Source organism: Myxine glutinosa, chromosome 4, assembly GCF_964187855.1.
Source record: "Myxine glutinosa chromosome 4, kmMyxGlut1.1, whole genome shotgun sequence".
NCBI classification, from domain to species: domain Eukaryota; kingdom Metazoa; phylum Chordata; class Myxini; order Myxiniformes; family Myxinidae; genus Myxine; species Myxine glutinosa.
The window spans coordinates 58,914,241-58,932,036 of record NC_136264.1 but is presented as its reverse complement, the minus strand read 5'-3'; the positions used below and the strand labels follow the sequence as shown (position 1 = coordinate 58,932,036).

Below are 17,796 nucleotides of genomic sequence, written 5' to 3'. Positions count from 1 at the left end.
AAAATTGAGGATTTTGGAAATTTGGCCTATGTTGACCTCAAAATACTTGGTGGTTGAATGTAGTGACCAAATATGCAAATCCTCTTCAAATTTAAAGTTAATGAGATGAAAATTGAGGATTTTAGAAATTTAGCTTATGTTGACCTTTTGGGCAATGTTGACCTCAAAACTACTTTGTGGTTGAATTCAGTGTCCAGATATGCAAATCCTCTTAAATTTTCAAGTCATTCAGATGAAAATTGAGGATTTTATAAATCTGGCTTATGTTTACCTTTTGGCCAATGTTGACCTCAAAATTAGTTGGGGCTGAATTCAGTGACCAGATATGCAAATCCTCTTCAAATTTCAAGTTAATTGGATAAAAATGGAGGATTTTAGAAACTTGGCTTATGTTGACATTTTAGCCTATGTTGACCTCAAAAATACTTGGTGGTTGAATTTAGTGATCAGATATGCAAATCCTCTTCAAATTTCAAGTCAATCGAATGAAAATTGAGGATTTTAGAAATTCGACAAAGTTGGTGACCTTTGACCTATGTTGACCCATTGACCTATTGCCCTTTTGCCCCCAAAACAATAGGCTTCTTGCTTATGACCAACTCTCCCATTTGGTGAAGTTTCGTGTTCATCGGTTGAAAATTGTGACCTGTAGGCGACTGACATACAGACAGACATACAGACAAAATAACGTACAAGACCAACCAATATACTTGAAAAATCTTCGATTTTTGCAAGTAACAACATCTCATTCGCTTTCATATGGTAGATTTTAACAACAAATATATTTTTCCCGGGGCCCACATTGAGCTCGGATCCCTAGGTATGTGCCCTGCATGTCTGTGCGTTAATCCACCACTGGGATTGCCATAATGTTACTCTTTCACTTTTGTTGAATGTAGCTTCATTTCTTTATTTTAGTATATACATAAGCGTATGTGGGATTAAACAGGAACTTTCAATTCTGCTTAACATCTGCCATGTAAAACACAGTCAGTTTGTGTGTTTGTAAAGATGTCTGTACCCCTTCATAAGGATACGTTTTCAAGGCCAATCTTTTAACACGAATGCGTGTTCACTACGGTCTATTTTTGAGGATAAAACAAACTTGAAGAAACATTTTCCATGAGAGTAATTATGTCTCTTCTATTGGAATTGTAGACGGTGGCTTCCAAACCGAGCCTCAAGGGCGGTGTACAGTAGCATTTAAAAAAAAAAAAATTACAAAGTGCAGGGAAGTGAAACTTGCACGCAGAGTAAAACGAGTGTTTATTTACATTTGTAGGATGTCTAATAAATAAAGATTAAAGCACACCCAACACTAGGCCGAGGCTTCAGACTTTGGCACACTCACGAGGCTGCACAGTCGAATAAACGGTTCCAACCCGTCATTTTTGACCGGCTTTTTACTCGTGTCCAATTAATCCCATTCATCCATGAGGTTATCTGTACTTTGGCTTGAAGTCGTACTTTTGACTTTTCTAAACCATACAACCCGTTACATTTTCCCTTATTAACTTTCCGCCGTCTTCCGTTTTTGTCCCCTAGCCTGTGCACAGCAGCAGCTTGAACGGCTATGGAAGTCTGAGCAGCAACATTGGGAATGGATCACATGACTACCTCAGGAGCATGGCGTCGTCAAGTGATGGCACTGGAGCTTATCATGATGACAGTGACGCTGGCAAACTGGTGAGACCCAGTGCCAGGGCCGGATTTAAACGAGGACCAATGGGACATTTGCCCAGGGCCCAAACACCAGAGGGGACCCACAAAAATACAAGATGCATTTTTAAGTTTATGAATCGAGTATTATTTATTCCCTTGTCTCCAAGTTAACAGAGATGGGAGACAGGAATTCGAGGTCTAATATCTTTATTAATCGACATCGACACAGAAAGACATATGGGAAAAAGGAAATATATGACGAAATAAATATACGACGAAGATCGGCTCAACTGCCTTGCCATCATGACCATGGAATGTGACATTTTGAAAAGTTGGATTTCACTGATATCGTCAAAGACTTTGCAAGTGTGAAATCAGGAAGGAAAACATAAATTGGTGAGGCCATTATCATATTGCATGCATTGCAAAGCAGTACAAGCACAAAATAACATTGTAAGCTGTTTATTACCTCCACCTCAAAAAGTTGTGGACATATTCGGCCGAAATTTGGCAGAGAGGTAGCGTATGTGACGAGGATGAAATTAGTCAATTTTAGTGAAGATCTGGATTCGGATTCAGCTAGTAGAATTTGACAAGTGATTCTTCATCATTGGGACCAAAAACGATATATAACATGATATCAAAAGGTTGTGGACGGCTTCGGACGAAATTTGGCAGAGGTAGCGTATGTGACGAGGATGAAATTAGTCAATTTTAGTGAAGATCTGGATTCGGATTCAGCTAGTAGAATTTGACAAGTGATTCTTCATCATTGGGACCAAAAACGATATATAACATGATATCAAAAGGTTGTGGACGGCTTCGGACGAAATTTGGCAGAGGTAGCGTATGTGACGAGGATGAAATTAGTCAATTTTAGTGAAGATCTGGATTCGGATTCAGCTAGTAGAATTTGACAAGTGTTTCTTCACCATTGGGACCAAAAACGATATATAACATGATATTAAAGCGCGGCGTTACGCGCGCTGCTTGCGAGCAAGGAGGAAGCGGACAAGCGGTAACTTATAAGCGTCTTTATTTCAGGAGCTCACTGTAACACTGGCGCGCTCCGGGCTGCGCGCCCGGTGTATATCATGAGGCCACGCCTACCCCTCGGGCATAGCCACCGCCCACTTGGTGCGCGGAATGATGTCACCACGCCAGTGGGCTTTTGTGTCCGCCACACGCGCCCCCCCAGAATTCCCGTGCACCTGGAGGGCCAGTATGCGGGGCAGACGAATGACCCGGCCGAAGCGCCCCCTGGCGATCGGCGGCGTCCGGGGTGCAGGGATGCCAGGTGGAATGCCCCTGGCTGCCCCTGGGATGGGTGCAGGACCAGGGGGCGGCGTGGCGGTGGGGCTGGCCGGTGCCGGGGGTCCGCCCGCAGGGGGGCGGCCCCGACGTGGGGGTCGGGCCACTGGCGGTGGATGGTCCACGTCGAGGTGGGCCGGCTTGAGGCGGTCTACCGAAACGCGGTCAGGAGTACCGCCGATGTCCAGGGTGAAGTGCTTCGCCCCGGTCTCCAGCACGCGGAAAGGCCCGTCATACGGGGGCCGCAGTGGTGTCCGGTGGGCATCGTGGCAGACGAAGACGTACTCCGCCGTGCGAAGCTCCGGGGCGACGTGCGTCGGTGGGTGCCCGTGGCATGCCGTTGGCACCGGGGCGAACCTCTGGGCGGTCTCTTGCAGAGCGGAGCGCTGCTGTGCCGCGGACCATGGTGCCGTGGAGTCGGGGAGGAACTCGCCTGGCACCCGCAGCGGTTGCCCGAAGACCAACTCTGCCGCGGATGCGCGCAGGTCCTCCTTGGGCGCCGTCCGGAGGCCCAGCAGGACCCAGGGGAGCCTGTCGACCCAGCCGCCGTCGCGGAGGGTGGCCCGGAGCGCGGCCTTCAATGAGCGGTGAAATCGCTCACACAGGCCGTTAGCCTGGGGGTGGTAGGCCGTGGTTCGGTGCAGCCGGACCCCGAGCCCCTGCGCGACCGCCCCCCAGGGCTCCGAGGTGAACTGGGGGCCGCGGTCGGACGAGATGTCTGAGGGGGCGCCGAACCGGGCGACCCAGGTGGCGATGAAAGCCTGCGCGACATCGGCCGCCGTTGTCGACGCCAAGGGCACGGCCTCCGGCCACCGGGTGGTGCGGTCCACCATGGTGAGGACGGAGGTGAAACCCTGCGAGGGGGGCAGAGGTCCCACCAGGTCCACGTGGACGTGGTCAAACCGGCGTTCCGGCACCGTGAACGGGGCCAACGGGGCCTGGGTGTGCCAGTGCACCTTGGCGCGCTGGCACGCGAGGCACGTCCTGGCCCAGCCGCGGACGGCCTTCCGGAGGCCATGCCAGACAAACTTGTCGGCGATCAGCCTTTGGGAGGCCCTCGCGCCCGGGTGGGACAGGCCGTGGATGGCGTCAAACACCTGGCGCTGCCAGCCCGCGGGCACGATGGGGCGAGGACGCCCGAGGGAGACGTCGCACAAGAGGGCCGCGCCCGTGCCGTCGAACGCCACCTCGGTGATGCGGAGGCCCGTGATGGCGGTCCGCAAGGCCTGGACGTCGGGGTCAGCGGCCTGGTACGCTGCCATCCGGGCATAGTCGATGCCGAGGTGGACTGCGTGGGCGACGGCCCGGGAAAGGCAATCCGCCACCGGGTTGTCCTTCCCCGCGACGTGCTGGATGTCCGTCGTGTACTTGGACACGGCCGAGAGGTGACGCTGCTGCCGGGCCGACCACGGCTCGGTGACCTTGCCCATCGCGAAGATCAGCGGCTTGTGGTCGACGAAGGCAGTGAACGCACGGCCCTCGAGCAGATGGCGGAAGTGCCTGACCGCCAAGTGAAGCCCGAGCAACTCGCGGTCGAAGGTACTGTAACGGCGTTCGGGCAGGCGAAGCTGCCGGCTAAAGAACGCCAGCGGTTGCCAAGCTCCACGCACCCATTGCTCGTGCACCGCGCCCACCGCGTAGTCCGAGGCATCGGTGGTGAGGGCAATCGGTGCATCGGGCGCCGGGTGCGCGAGCATGGTGGCGTTAGCCAAGGCAAGCTTCGCGCCCGTGAACGCCGTGTCCATCTGCTCGGTCCAGGTAACGTCGCCTTTGCCCGGCTTACCTCGGAGAGCTTCGTGCAGGGGGCGCAGGAGCTGGGCGATACGGGGCAGGAACCGATGGTAAAAGTTCACCATGCCCAGGAACTCCTGCAGCCCTCTGATCGTGCGGGGGCGCGGAAACCCCTTCACCGCCTCCACCTTGGCCGGCAGGGGGACGGCTCCGTGCCTGGTGACACGGTGCCCCAGAAAATCGATTATGGTGGCGCCGAACCGGCACTTTGCGGGGTTCACAATCAGGCCATGCTGGCCCAGGCGTTCGAAGAGCGTGCGGAGGTGGCGTAGGTGCTCTTTGCGGGACGCGCTGGCGATGAGGATATCGTCCAGGTAGACGTAGACAAAATCCAAGTCACGCAGGACGCTGTCCATCAGTCGCTGGAACACCTGAGCCGCATTCTTCAGACCGAAGGGCATGCGCAGGAACTCGAAGAGTCCGAATGGCGTGATGACCGCCGTCTTCGGGACATCCTCCGGCCTGACGGGGACCTGATGGTAGCCGCGTATGAGGTCCACCTTCGAGAAGAAGGACATGCCCGCCAAACGGGCGGAAAAGTCCTGAATGTGGGGGACGGGGTAGAGGTCGGGAGTCATGGCGTCATTGAGATGGCGATAGTCCCCGCACGGTCGCCATCCCCTGCCGGGCTTCGGCACGATGTGCAGCGGCGACGCCCAAGCGCTCTCTGAGCGCCGAACGATGCCGAGTCGCTCCAGGGTAGCGAACGCCGCTTTTGCCACCGCCAGCTTCGTCGGCTCGAGGCGGCGTGCCCGGGCGTAGACCGGTGGCCCGACGGTGGGGATGTGATGGGCCACCCCGTGCTTGACGGCCGCGTGAGGAGGTGGGCCGCGTGAGGGCCGGGAAGCCGGCGAGGAGGCGGGTGAATGCGTCCGCTGCCAGAAGCGTACAGACCAACGTGGCCGGACCCGAACCGTTCGGCAAGCCGCTTGGCAAGCCGCTCGTTGAGCTGGGCAACGCACAAGCGAGCGAGCTGAACATCTCGGCCTGGACAAGACGTCTGTGCTTGACGTCGACCAGGAGCCCATTAGCGCACAGGAAGTCCGCGCCAAGCAGTGCCATGGGCACGTCGGCGGTGACGAACGTCCATCGGAAAACCTGCCCTCCGAACCGCAGAGAGAGGCAGCGTTTTCCGTACGTACGGATGGGCGTCCCGTTCGCGGCAAGCAGCGCGGGGCCCCCACCCACGGCGTGCTTGTCTGACGTGCCGGCGGGAACGACACTCACCTGCGCTCCCGTGTCGCACAGGTAACGGCGCCCGGAGAAGGTGTCCATTATGAACAGCAGGCTGCTCGAACGGCCGGCGCTCATCGCCACTATTGAGCGCCGGCCCAGGCGTTTCCCGACCTGTTGAAGGAGCATGGCGGATGACACTGCCGAGCTTCGTGGCCGAACTTGGCGTGGAACCAGCACCAGGTGGTGGAGCTGGAGGAGCGCGGCTGGCTCCGCCAGGCCGGTGGAGTTGGCGGGTTTCCCCACGGTGGCGGTTTTCACCGCGGCGGTGGGCGGGGCGTGGCGGCGGTCACGAGGTCCGTATCAGCATGCTGCGTATGCTGTATAAGCTGATGCTGTGGATCAGCAGCATCAGCAGCATCAGCCACGAGGGCCGTGACGGCCACGCCGACTCTCGCCCGCGTGTCCGAAGCGGCGAAGTACTTGTCCGCCTCGGCTGCCAATGCTCGGGGTTCCGTTAGCCCGGTCCCGGCCAACGCGAGGCAAACCTGCGCTGGAAGTTGGCGACGGAAAAGCGCCCGGAATAGAGAACCGGGGGCTTCGTCGCCCAACAGTGACAGCATATGGTCCATTCGGACCGACGGGCGCGTGTCACCGAGCTCGGGGAGATCCAGGAGGCGGTCGGCCCGTGCGTCGTCCGTGAGGCCGAACATGGCTAGGAGTAGCCGCTTGAGTGCCTCGTACTTGTGGCCGTCCGGTGGGTGGCGAAGGACGGACACAACTCGAGCGGCCGTGCCGGGCCCGATGGAGGCGAGGACGTGGCAATAGCGCGTGTCATCGCCGGTGAGGCGCCGAAGCTGAAATTGGGCTTCGGCCTGGACGAACCAGACTTCGGCCTGAGCCTCCCAAAATTCGGGAAGTTTGATGAAGTTGGCCATGGCAATGGCGTCGCGTGTGGAAGGATCGCTCCGGCAGATCCAACGTCAAGGGGGTCACCAGTAAAGCGCGGCGTTACGCGCGCTGCTTGCGAGCAAGGAGGAAGCGGACAATCGGTAACTTATAAGCGTCTTTATTTCAGTAGCTCACTGTAACACTGGCGCGCTCCGGGCTGCGCGCCCGGTGTATATCATGAGGCCACGCCTACCCCTCGGGCGTGGCCACCGCCCACTTGGTGCGCGGAATGATGTCATCACGCCAGTGGGCTTTTGTGTCCGCCACAATATCAAAAGGTTGTGGACGGCTTCGGACGAAATTTGGCAGAGGTAGCATATGTGACGAGGACGGAATGATCAGGTTTTGGTGAAGATTCGAATCTGGATCCTGATCAGAGAATTTTTAAAGTGATTCTTCACCATCGAGTTATCGGGTTAAAAATGATACATAGCACGATATCTCAAAAGGTTGTGGACGGATTTGGACGGAACTTGGCGGACTGGTTGGGTGTGTGGCAAGACCGAATCGATTTGATTTTAGTGAAGATCTGAATATGGATTCGAATACGAGAATTATTTAATTTTATAGTGATTCTTCACCATTGAGAGATCGGGCGAAAAGCGTTATATAACATGATATTTAAAAAAGTTGATAGGGGGGCCTCTACTACTCTAATGTCCCAGGCCCTGTTCAACATAAATCCAGCTCTGCCCAGTGCCAGTGAATTTTGTCATTTTTTTTGACTTTTAAAAATTATTTTAAATGTAGTTAGTGAAGATTTAACAAACACTCGACAATATAACACTTGAACACAAACACTAGGACATCGGGAAATTTTTTGATTACCTTGTGGCTAAACTTTGTTCATGTGGAAGACTTTTTGTTTATGATCACGTTATTTTCTACCCATTTTTCTAGGCATCCAAGAAACAACGCAATTGCTCACGCAAACGGCATCTCGCCGTAGAGCAGCAGCAGCAGCAGCAGCAGCAGCAGTCTACTTCAGGTCCGTATCCCCACACTGGAAATTTTGCAAGTGTTGTCATTTTATTCATCCAGCCATTTTGAATGCAGTGGCTAACCACATGCCTCTCCCTTCTCTACATCAGAACATGCTGATCTGTTCAAGGAGCCTCTTGCACAGATGCCAAATGATCAGCGTCTGTTCAATGTTCATGAGGAATTCAGTGAGAAGGATCCAGTAGGCATCCCATCTTATCAACAGATCAACTGTTTACATTCTATTATACGGTGAGTCTCCGTCTCGGACATTTTATCTTTTTTTTAACTGCCTCATCTATTTATGATAGCTTGGTTAGTAGTCAGCTCATCTTTAAGCCTTGATTTGGAGTCAATGAAATTTCATCCAAATAAAACTACAGTGGCAGTGATGCAAGGGGCCATCTATTTATTACATACTCCCAGCCCGTGGGTAAAGAAGGAACATGTAAAAGAACATGTAAAGGACCATGTCAAAATTCTGCAATGTGTAGAACGGAGATACTTAAAGTAAACCAAGATGTCCCTTATTCACGGCCGAATTGAGTTATGTACACTAAACATTAATCTTTCAAAGTTAGTACAATTTTGGTATTAATGGAAGTTTTCAACAATATGTTTGAGGCTGATACTAATCTTTCATCAGTGGATGTAGAATGGGATTCTAAATAGGAATTAGAACTCTGAAACCCTTTTTCTCAGTACTTGTATCATGTGGGACAGCTCAGTGTACTTCTCAACAGCTCATATGTTAAGATGTCCAAATCTAAGTGAAATTCAGCTGTAAGTATTGTTGCATGTCCTGAGTGGTCTGTGTATGTTCCGGGTTGTGTTCAGGTACCTAGAGAGCTGCAGCATTCCAAAAGGTGGGAAGAGGAAGTGCACCTCCTCATCTTGCACTGCCTCATCCATCTCTGTTGATGACGAGCAGAATGGACCAACCCAAGACACCGATGAAAGCATGGGTGAGTCTAGAATTATGGGAAGAAGATAAAACATGTGAGAGAAGGAAAATCTTGGGTATGTGGAGATGTAGAATGAGATTTTTTTTAATGCAGGTAACGAGGATCATGAAAGAGCAGAATAGCATGCGGCAAACAGTTAAACAGCCACTAAATAGAGCGAAAGGAAAAAATAGGACAATAATTATGGATAAATCTCAGCGCTAGAGGAGGAATAATGGGAGGAATAATGGGTAAATAGGGGCATAAAAAAATTGCAAGGCCACAAACTCACCTGAAGTGAGCAAGAATATTGAGATTGACAAAGGAGAATTGAGAATGTAGAAATGGACAAGGCTGAGTGAAAGAAATGACCGACCGATCATGAGGAAAATGATGATGTACTCTTATTAGTTTGGAAATTGAAAAAAAGTCTGACTCGAGGAGAAATAATGAAACCAAAGAAAGGTCATCAGCAGGAAGAATAGAATATAATCTGGTATGGTATTGTTACGGAAACTTCTATTGGCTTTCACATTAAAATACCGATTACATTACATTCTGAGAAAAGCAATTGTTTCTGTTAAAATTGAGTTGAAAGTTGATTGTTGTAAGAAAGTAGACAGGGTTCGCCACACCTATCTACTTTCTACTTGAACCTGTTGAAATTGATCGACAACTAGCAGAGTACGCGTCTCCGACGGGTTCGTAGATGTCTCACCTCAAATAAGCAATTTTATGGAATGTGTATTGGTGGACCATAATACGTGGTACTTACATGTTTACCTGGTAGACAATGGCAGTCTGCTCAGAAAAAGAACTATCATTAGGGATTAAAAATACATATCGTGCATAGCATGATACTTCCACAATCCAAGTAAACAATAGTTGGCATGGAAACAGCAATTTGTTAATTTGGAAAAATTGACCTATCAAGTGTTTTACATGATGGAATGTTGTGCCTAACAAATTTGGTCTATACATTTTATAATGGTGGCCTGGTAGTTCTTTTACATGTTTTGGGTGGCATTCACCCTGACCTTTGACTAAGTTTGACCATATTTTATACCACACATGCGTACAAATAATGTGTGTAAGTTTCAATCTGATATCTTGAAAAATTATTGACGTTTGGCAATAATAGAATCACAAAAATATCTTATTTGATTATAATAGGGTGAAATTGTTGTCATGGACACCGTTTTCTTTGCTACCTGGGACTTTTCTTTTTGCCACGTGGGACTTTTTCTGTGATAAAGATAAAGCCATATGGGCATAAAGTTATTCACAGGGTCTTGGGGTCTAAAGCATTTTAGGGTTACAATGGGTCTGAGGGGTCTTATGGATCTTAAAAGGTTTTAGGGGTATTAAAGGGTCTTAAAGAGTGTTAGGGTTATCGAGGGTTTAAAGGGTCTTATGGCTCTTAAAGGACCTTAGGGGTCTTAAAGGGTCTTATGTGCCTGAAAGTGTCTTGGGGTCTGAAGGGTTTTGGGGGATCTCAAGGGTTTAGTAGGTCTTTGGGGTCTTGAGGGTCTTAATGTCTTAAACAGCTTTAGAGTGTAAATAGGTCTTTGGGGTGTCAAGGGTTCCTAGAGGTCTTAAGGATATTAGGGGTCTTAGTGTTATGAAGGGTCTAAATAGTCTTATGGGTCTGGTATTTTATCTGGAACTCTCACTGACAGATGCATCGCTCCTTTTATAGTAAAGATTGGTTGCACAGTGGGTGTGGAATTGGTTGACTGTAAAGGACATCAGTATTGGGATGGTACAAATAATTTAAAGATGGATATGAGTATCTAGAGTAAACCACCTTGATCAACAACACAAACATAAAGCGAGTTGAGAATTCGATTTTGCTGATTGAAGAGGTTTCATTTATCGCTAGCAGAGTATCCACTCCCTGCGGTGAAGAGAAACAGGTTGAGATGGTTTGGTCATGTGTTGAGGAAGGATGAAAGTGACTGGTTGAAAAGAGTGATGGGAATGAATGTAGGAGGAAGTAGAGGACGGGGAAGACCGAGAAAGACTTGGCTAAAGTTGGTCGAAGAAGAAATGCGGGCAAGGGGGTTAACAAGGGGAGATGCAGAAAATAGGGCAAAATGGAGAACATTGTCATGGGGACCGCAAGGCTAACCCCCGCTCTAGCAGGGAAAATGGCCTTAAAATGCCTGTTGTTGTTGTTTGTTGTAGAGCAGGGGTTCTTAACCTTTCTAGTGTTGCGCCCCCTTTAGCAATTGTTGCTCGTCTCCACGCCCCCCTCCACCTACATCTGACGAAGCCGCTCATTGGGGAGAGCTCGAGAGGGGTTTCCCCTCTCGCCGGGGGGGGGGGGGGGGGGGTCTGGGAGGTCCCACCCAGGAAAGTTTTGAATTCTAGGTGCTCTGTGGTGCATTCTGAGGGGTTTGTTCGTTGATATTGAAGCCAGCCAGGGTTGGGCCCTGGGCCCTGGCTATTGACGTAGATTCTGTTAACAGCCAGGGCCCTAAGCATGGCAGCCAGGGCCGGGCCCTGGCGGGCCCTGGCTTATTTCAAACACTGGATCTGGTACCCCTGAACAGATAATGTTCTTTCAAAATAACAAAGGAGAGATTACAAACCTCGTTTTATTGCATCAAAACGCAAACAAGCTCAAGGCACGGATCGATGAAAGGAAAGGGTAACTACACAAAACACGTTTGTTGAAATGTCACGTCAAAGGACGCAAAATCAATGAAACAACAATTTAGTCACTAAAGAAGCAATGCCAAAAATCTCACTAAATTTTAGTGAGATGGTTGGCACTGCTTCTTAGCTATCAGATCTGGAATTCGTGGTCGCGTGCCAGAGAGAGCACAGCGTAGATCTCCTTCAACATTCAGCTTGCTTCTGTATTTGGTCTTGACAGCGACCAGCGCGGAGAATGCAGCCTCGCAGAGATATGTGGATCCGAACATCGTCAGAATCCGAACAGCTTGAAGCGAGATCAGAGGATAAACAGGAAGATACTTGACCCAGAATGTCTCCAGGTCCAGAATTTCAAAGTCATCCTCAGCCGAGGAGTTGAACTTCAGCTCCAGAAACTCCTCCTGGACCTCGTCCGAAACATCAGCTACGTCGCATTGGAATGGGTTTCTGATGAATTTCCAGGTCTTTCGCTTTTCGTCCAAGTCAGGAAAGTAGCGGATGAAATCCGCTTTGAGTTCAGTCAGATGATCGATGATTTGGTTCTTTAACTTTGAATCGAGAAGGCCGTCCGGAACGGCAGAGTCCAAGTTTGGGAAACAAGCTATGTTTCCGGCCTCCATTCGGCATTTCCAGAGGTCGAGTTTAGCCATGAAGGCTCGAATGGCGTCGTATTGCGTGATAATGTTTATGTGCTTCCCTTGCAGTTTTTGGTTGATACCGTTGAGTGCTTCGAAGATGTCTACGAGGTAAGCTAGAGACAGTTGACATTCTCGGGACTGGAACATTTTGTAGAGATCCGCCTTCCGCTACACGTCTAGGAATGTTGCAACTTCTTCCCTCAGCTCGTAGACTCGCCCCAACATGTTTCCCTTCGAAAGCCAATGCACGTTTGTGTGGAAAAGCAAGGCTTGATGATCGCAGTCCAAGTCCTTGCACAGCTGTTTGAACAGGCGACTGTTTAAGGCTCCACCTTTGATAAAGTTGACTACCTTGATAGCCAGGTTCAGGAAATCCCTCATTTCAGCGGGCAGGGTCTTAGATGCTAAGGACTCACGATGGATAACGCAGTGTGTACCAATAGCAGAGGGACTCTTTTGTTTCACCTTCGTAACGAAACCCGAACGCGAGCCAAGCATGGCCGGAGCTCCGTCTGTGCAAACACCTAGCAATGCGTCCCATGAAAGTCGATTTTCTTCGAAGAACTTCGATACCACTTCAAAGACATCCGCTGCTGTCGTGTAAGTTTCCAGGGGATGACAAAATAGCATTTCCTCCTTCACGCTGTCGCCTAATATGAAACGAGCATACATGAGCAGCTGAGAACACTGAGCCACGTCTGTCGTTTCGTCGCATTGGATGGCAAAGACAGGCGAGGCCCTTATCTGGTCAGTCACTTGTTCTTTGATGTCCTGAGACATTTCATCGATCCGTCCCTTGATGGTATCGTTCGACAGGGAAATGGCCGAGAGTTTGTTCGCACTATCCTTCCCCAGGATGAGCTCTGCCGCTCGCAGTAGACTCGGTTTAATGAGAGTCTCTCCGATTGTATGGCTCTTCTTGTTCTTTGCTACTAGCAGGGCAATCTCGTAGGACGCCTCAACGATCTTTGACGTCTGTTGCCGAAATGTCCCACTGCTGTCCAACTTAGCTCGCTTCAAGGCTTCCCTTTTCGCCACAAAGAATGCCTGTGATTTGTCTGCTGGTTCAGGATGGGTTGTCCTCAAGTGGCGTTCCAAACATGTTGGCCGCATGGCATCATTGCTCAGAGTCTTGTAACATATAACGCACTGAGGAACCTCTGCGTCACCCTTTTGAAGTGCCACAAATCCGAACTTGATGTACTCGTCTTGGTATTTCCTCTTTTTCGCACTCATTGCCATTGACTTCGATTCCAGTTAATAATCTGTCGGAAGAAAAAAAGAAGTGTTAGTTGAGACTGAAACAAACTAGGAATTATATAAGGCGCTATCTTTTCGGTTAATTAATTTTTTTCAGTAGGGGGATTATAATTTCCGTTTGGGGTTATTTAGACGTTTATACTGCCGTCCCGCGCCCCCTCTGAAAATTGCTCACGCCCCCCTTGGGGGGCGCGCCCCACAGGTTAAGAACCACTGTTGTAGAGTATCCACTCCCTGGGTCAGTCGAGTTCGCGCATTATTTTCTGAAAAAAGTATCGTCTATGTTTTGCAAGAAGACTACAGATGTTTGTGTGGTGTGCGCTTAAACATTCTAGATGAACGAAACGTCTAAAGGGTACGTTCCAATAGTAGTTCGTGTCTAAGGTGTTGAAAACATCTAATCTCTCAAGCATGTCGAAAGGGTCTAAAAAGGTCGAAGTGGACTAATATGGGAATGGCGTAGGAGGTCTAAATGGTGTAAATATTGAAGGGGTCGTAAGGGGTATAAAATGTCTAATGGTTCTAGGGATTGGGTCTTAGAAAAGAGTTGAAAAGGTCTTAAACGTAAAAGAGATATTAAGGGTCTTGGTGGATCTTTGGGTCTTAAGGATATAAGAGGGGCCTTATCGGTCTTGAAGGTCTTGATAGTCTTAAGGCCTTAGGTTTTAAAGGGTCTTTTTTGTCTTTGCGATCTTAGGAGTCTTTCATGTCTAAAGGATCTTGAGGGGCTTCAGGGTCATAAAGGGTCTCAGAGGTCTTAAATTTCTTAAGGGTCTTGATGGTGTTGGGTGTAGGGGCCTTGGGTGTCTTTGGGGTCTTTGGGGCCTTGGAGTTCTTAAATGCTTTTGGAGGGTCTCAAGGGGTCTTGTGGGTTTTTATGGGTCTTGAGGGGTCTAGGGTTTTGGGTGTCTTAAGGGTATTAGAGCTATTAAGGTTATTGGGGGTCTTAAAAGGTCTTCAAAGATCTAAGGAGTCTCAGCAGTCTAAAGAGTCATATGGGTCTTAGGGGTTTTGGGGTCTTGAGGGGCCTGTGGGTCTTAAGGGTTTTGGGGTCTTAAATGCTCTTCAAAGTTCGAGGGGGTCTCAGCACTTACTACTCAAAATATAGAATGTAGAATGTAGACGAGCTAGTATCAAACATTCTATAAACGGAAACTTCCATGGGATTTTATTCCCGTATTTTTTTCAACCGAGTCTAAAACTATGTTAGCGACTGTGAAAAATGAAATGATGATTCGAATTAGAGTTGAAATAAAACTGTGCGAGCAAGACAGCACGGGCCTAACTAAACAGACGTCAAAGCTATGAGAGTTAATAAAATGGTGGAAATTTGTTTATATGAAGCCTCTCCCAGAAATGGTGGAGCTACTCTCTAAATGAAGTAAGCCACACCCCCGGACAGACAGACAGACAGAATCACCTATGGCTAATATAATATAGATATATACAGTATTTCAATTATTTAGCTATTTTCCTTTATTTAATTTTTCAATAATTATTATTATACTAGCGGGGTCACCCGTGGGAATCCCACGGGCATGGATGTGTGTGACATTTCGACATATTGAGTTATATGCTGCACATTCATTTTTACAAAATGGTTACTGGCAAGTCATCAGATCCAGAAATGGTGTGAATTTAGTTATTTCACATAATATGTGACCCCTCACTCCTCTCCACCTGACACTCTCCTGTCTCCACCTGACACTCTCCTGTCTCCACCTGACACTCTCCTCTCTCCACCTAGCACTCCTCTCCTCTCCAAACCCTCACATCCCTCTCCTTTCCAATCCCTCACCTCTCCAATCCCTCACACTCCTCTCCTCTCCAATCCTTCACACGCCTCTCCAATCGCGCCTCACACTCCTCTCCAATCGCGCCTCACACTCCTCTCCAATCGCGCCTCACACTCCTCTCCAATCGTGCCTCACACTCCTCTCCAATCGTGCCTCACACTCCCCTCCAATCACTCCTCTCCAATCGTGCCTCACACTCCTCTCCAATCACGCCTCACACTCCTCTCCAATCGTGCCTCACACTCCTCTCCAATCGCGCCTCACACTCCTCTCCAATCGCGCCTCACTCGCCTCTCCAATCGGCTTTCCCCGTCTCGTTTCTCTCCTTTTTCTCCCGTCTCGTTCTTTTTCTTGCTCCAAATCGGCCCGTCGGAATCGGAAATCGGCCCGTCTCGCCCGTCGGAATCGGAAATCGGCCCGTCTTGCTTTTGTGCTTGTGCGTAAATAAATTGTGTTCATGACACCATTTCTGGTGTTGGGCTAGCGGCTAGGGTGCCGGCTTAGGATCCTGGGTTCGAATCTCGGTCGATCGCCGAATTAATGCCAGGGGGGTTGACTCAGCCTGTCATCCTTCCGAGGTCGGCTAATTGAGTACCAGTTCACTGGTAATTCCCTGTTTGTCGTTGAAGGCGGCAAAAAGGGTTGGCGTCAGGAAGGGCATCCGGCCGTAAAACATTGCTTCAAAAAGGGGACAAAAAAACAACAACTACCACGGTCCCCGAAAAGGCCAACCCCCGCTTTGCGGGGAAAAATGGCCTCTAAACGGTGGTTTTTACACCATTTCTGGATCTGATGACTTGCCAGTAACCATTTTGTAAAAATGAATGTGCAGCATCTAACTCAATATGTCGAAATGTCACACACATCCATGCCCGTGGGATTCCCACGGGTGACCCCGCAAGTTTGCATTGACGTTCGTCGATGGACTCGTTCGCCCGTCTCATTCGTTTTCTTGCTGCATCCTGTTCAAGTCTGCGTTCTTCATCGATCGTCTCATTCATTTTGGAAATAGAAGTTTCCACGCAGCGCATGAATTGTCACGATCCTCAAGAGGAATTTGTCTCGTAATCATCAAATGATAAATGGCAAGTAAATTATATTGTGGAAAATTAAAGATTTCAAATAAACCTATTTAAAGTGTATTCGCACATAACTAATTTTAAAAAACGAAGAAATATCTCTCGGTAATTTCCTGAAACATTTTACTTCCGGCTAATAATGTTGAATTAAATAAAAACGAAGAAATATATGTCGGCATCATTGTTGACGTTTTTGTGACGACTGTCATCAAACGAAAAAGTAATATATCTTAACGGAAAAGCAAAAGCGAATTTTTAATATATATCGACACGTTGCCGTCGGTGTCATGTTGGGCGGTGTATGATACACCATGACGCGATTTTTAAAAATATATCTCTGCATTTTCCCGCGTGTGTGGAATGTTCTCAATTATTGCTGACACCGAGTCCAAAACCATCGATAAAAATGAAATCATATGGTGAGTTAGATTGGAGATAAAGGCGTGAGAGAGACTCAATGGCCTTGAAGTTGAAGTTACAGGCGTTTGAGAATTCATTTCGTTCTATAAACGGCAACTTTCATTGGATTTCCTTCCCGTTTTTTTTCAACCGAGTCGAAAACTATGTTAGCGACTGTGAAAAATGAAATGATATATCGAATTTTTAATATGTATCGACACGTTGCCGTCGGTGTCATGTTAGGCGGTGTATGATACACCATGACGCGATTTAAAAAAATATATCTGCATTTTCCCGCGTGTGTGGAATGTTCTCAATTATTGCTGACACCGACTCTAAAACCATCGATAAAAATGAAATCATATGGTGAGTTAGATTGGAGATAAAGGCGTGAGAGAGACTCAATGGCCTTGAAGTTACAGGCATTTGAGAATTCATTTCGTTCTATAAACGGCAACTTTCATCGGATTTTCTTCTCGTTTTTTTTCAACCGAGTCTAAAACTATGTTAGCGACTGTGAAAAATGAAATGATATATCGAATTTAAAATAGATATCGACACATTGCCGTCGGTGTCATGTTGGGCGGTGTATGATACACCATGACGCGATTTTAAAAAATATATCTCTGCATTTTCCCGCGTGTGTGGAATGTTTGTGGAAAATTAAAGATTTCAAATAAACCTATTTAAAGTGTATGCGCACATAACTAATAAAAAAAACGAAGAAATATCTCTCGGTAATTTCCTGAAACATATTTTACTTCCGGCTAATATGTTGAATGAAATAAAAACGAAGAAATATATGTCGGCATCATTGTTGACGTTTTTGTGACGACTATCATCAAACGAAATAGTAATATATCATAACGGAAAAGCAAAAGCGAATTTTTAATATATATCGACACATTGCCGGCGGTGTCATGTTGGGCGGTGTATGATACACCATGACGCGATTTTAAAAAATATATCTCTGCATTTTCCCGCGTGTGTGGATTGTTCTCAATTATTGCTGACACCGAGTCTAAAAGTAAAACCATCGATAAAAATGAAATCATATGGTGAGTTAGATTGGAGATAAAGGCGTGAGAGAGACTCAATGGCCTTGAAGTTACAGGCCTTTGAGAATTCATTTCGTTCTATAAACGGCAAC

The 17,796-nt window shown here is 48.4% G+C and overlaps 1 protein-coding gene across 3 annotated transcripts in view; it reads left to right on the top strand.

The window, feature by feature from the left end:
• Positions 1-17,796, top strand: part of LOC137424679 (period circadian protein homolog 1) — a 92,551-nt gene that overhangs the window by 55,906 nt on the left and 18,849 nt on the right. For all 3 annotated transcript variants that reach the window (XM_078775771.1, XM_078775772.1, XM_078775773.1), the window contains 4 exons: positions 1,546-1,686; positions 7,789-7,876; positions 7,980-8,121; positions 8,707-8,834. In XM_078775771.1, the coding sequence (XP_078631897.1) occupies positions 1,546-1,686; positions 7,789-7,876; positions 7,980-8,121; positions 8,707-8,834 (499 nt within the window). The remainder of the gene's footprint in view (positions 1-1,545; positions 1,687-7,788; positions 7,877-7,979; positions 8,122-8,706; positions 8,835-17,796) is intronic.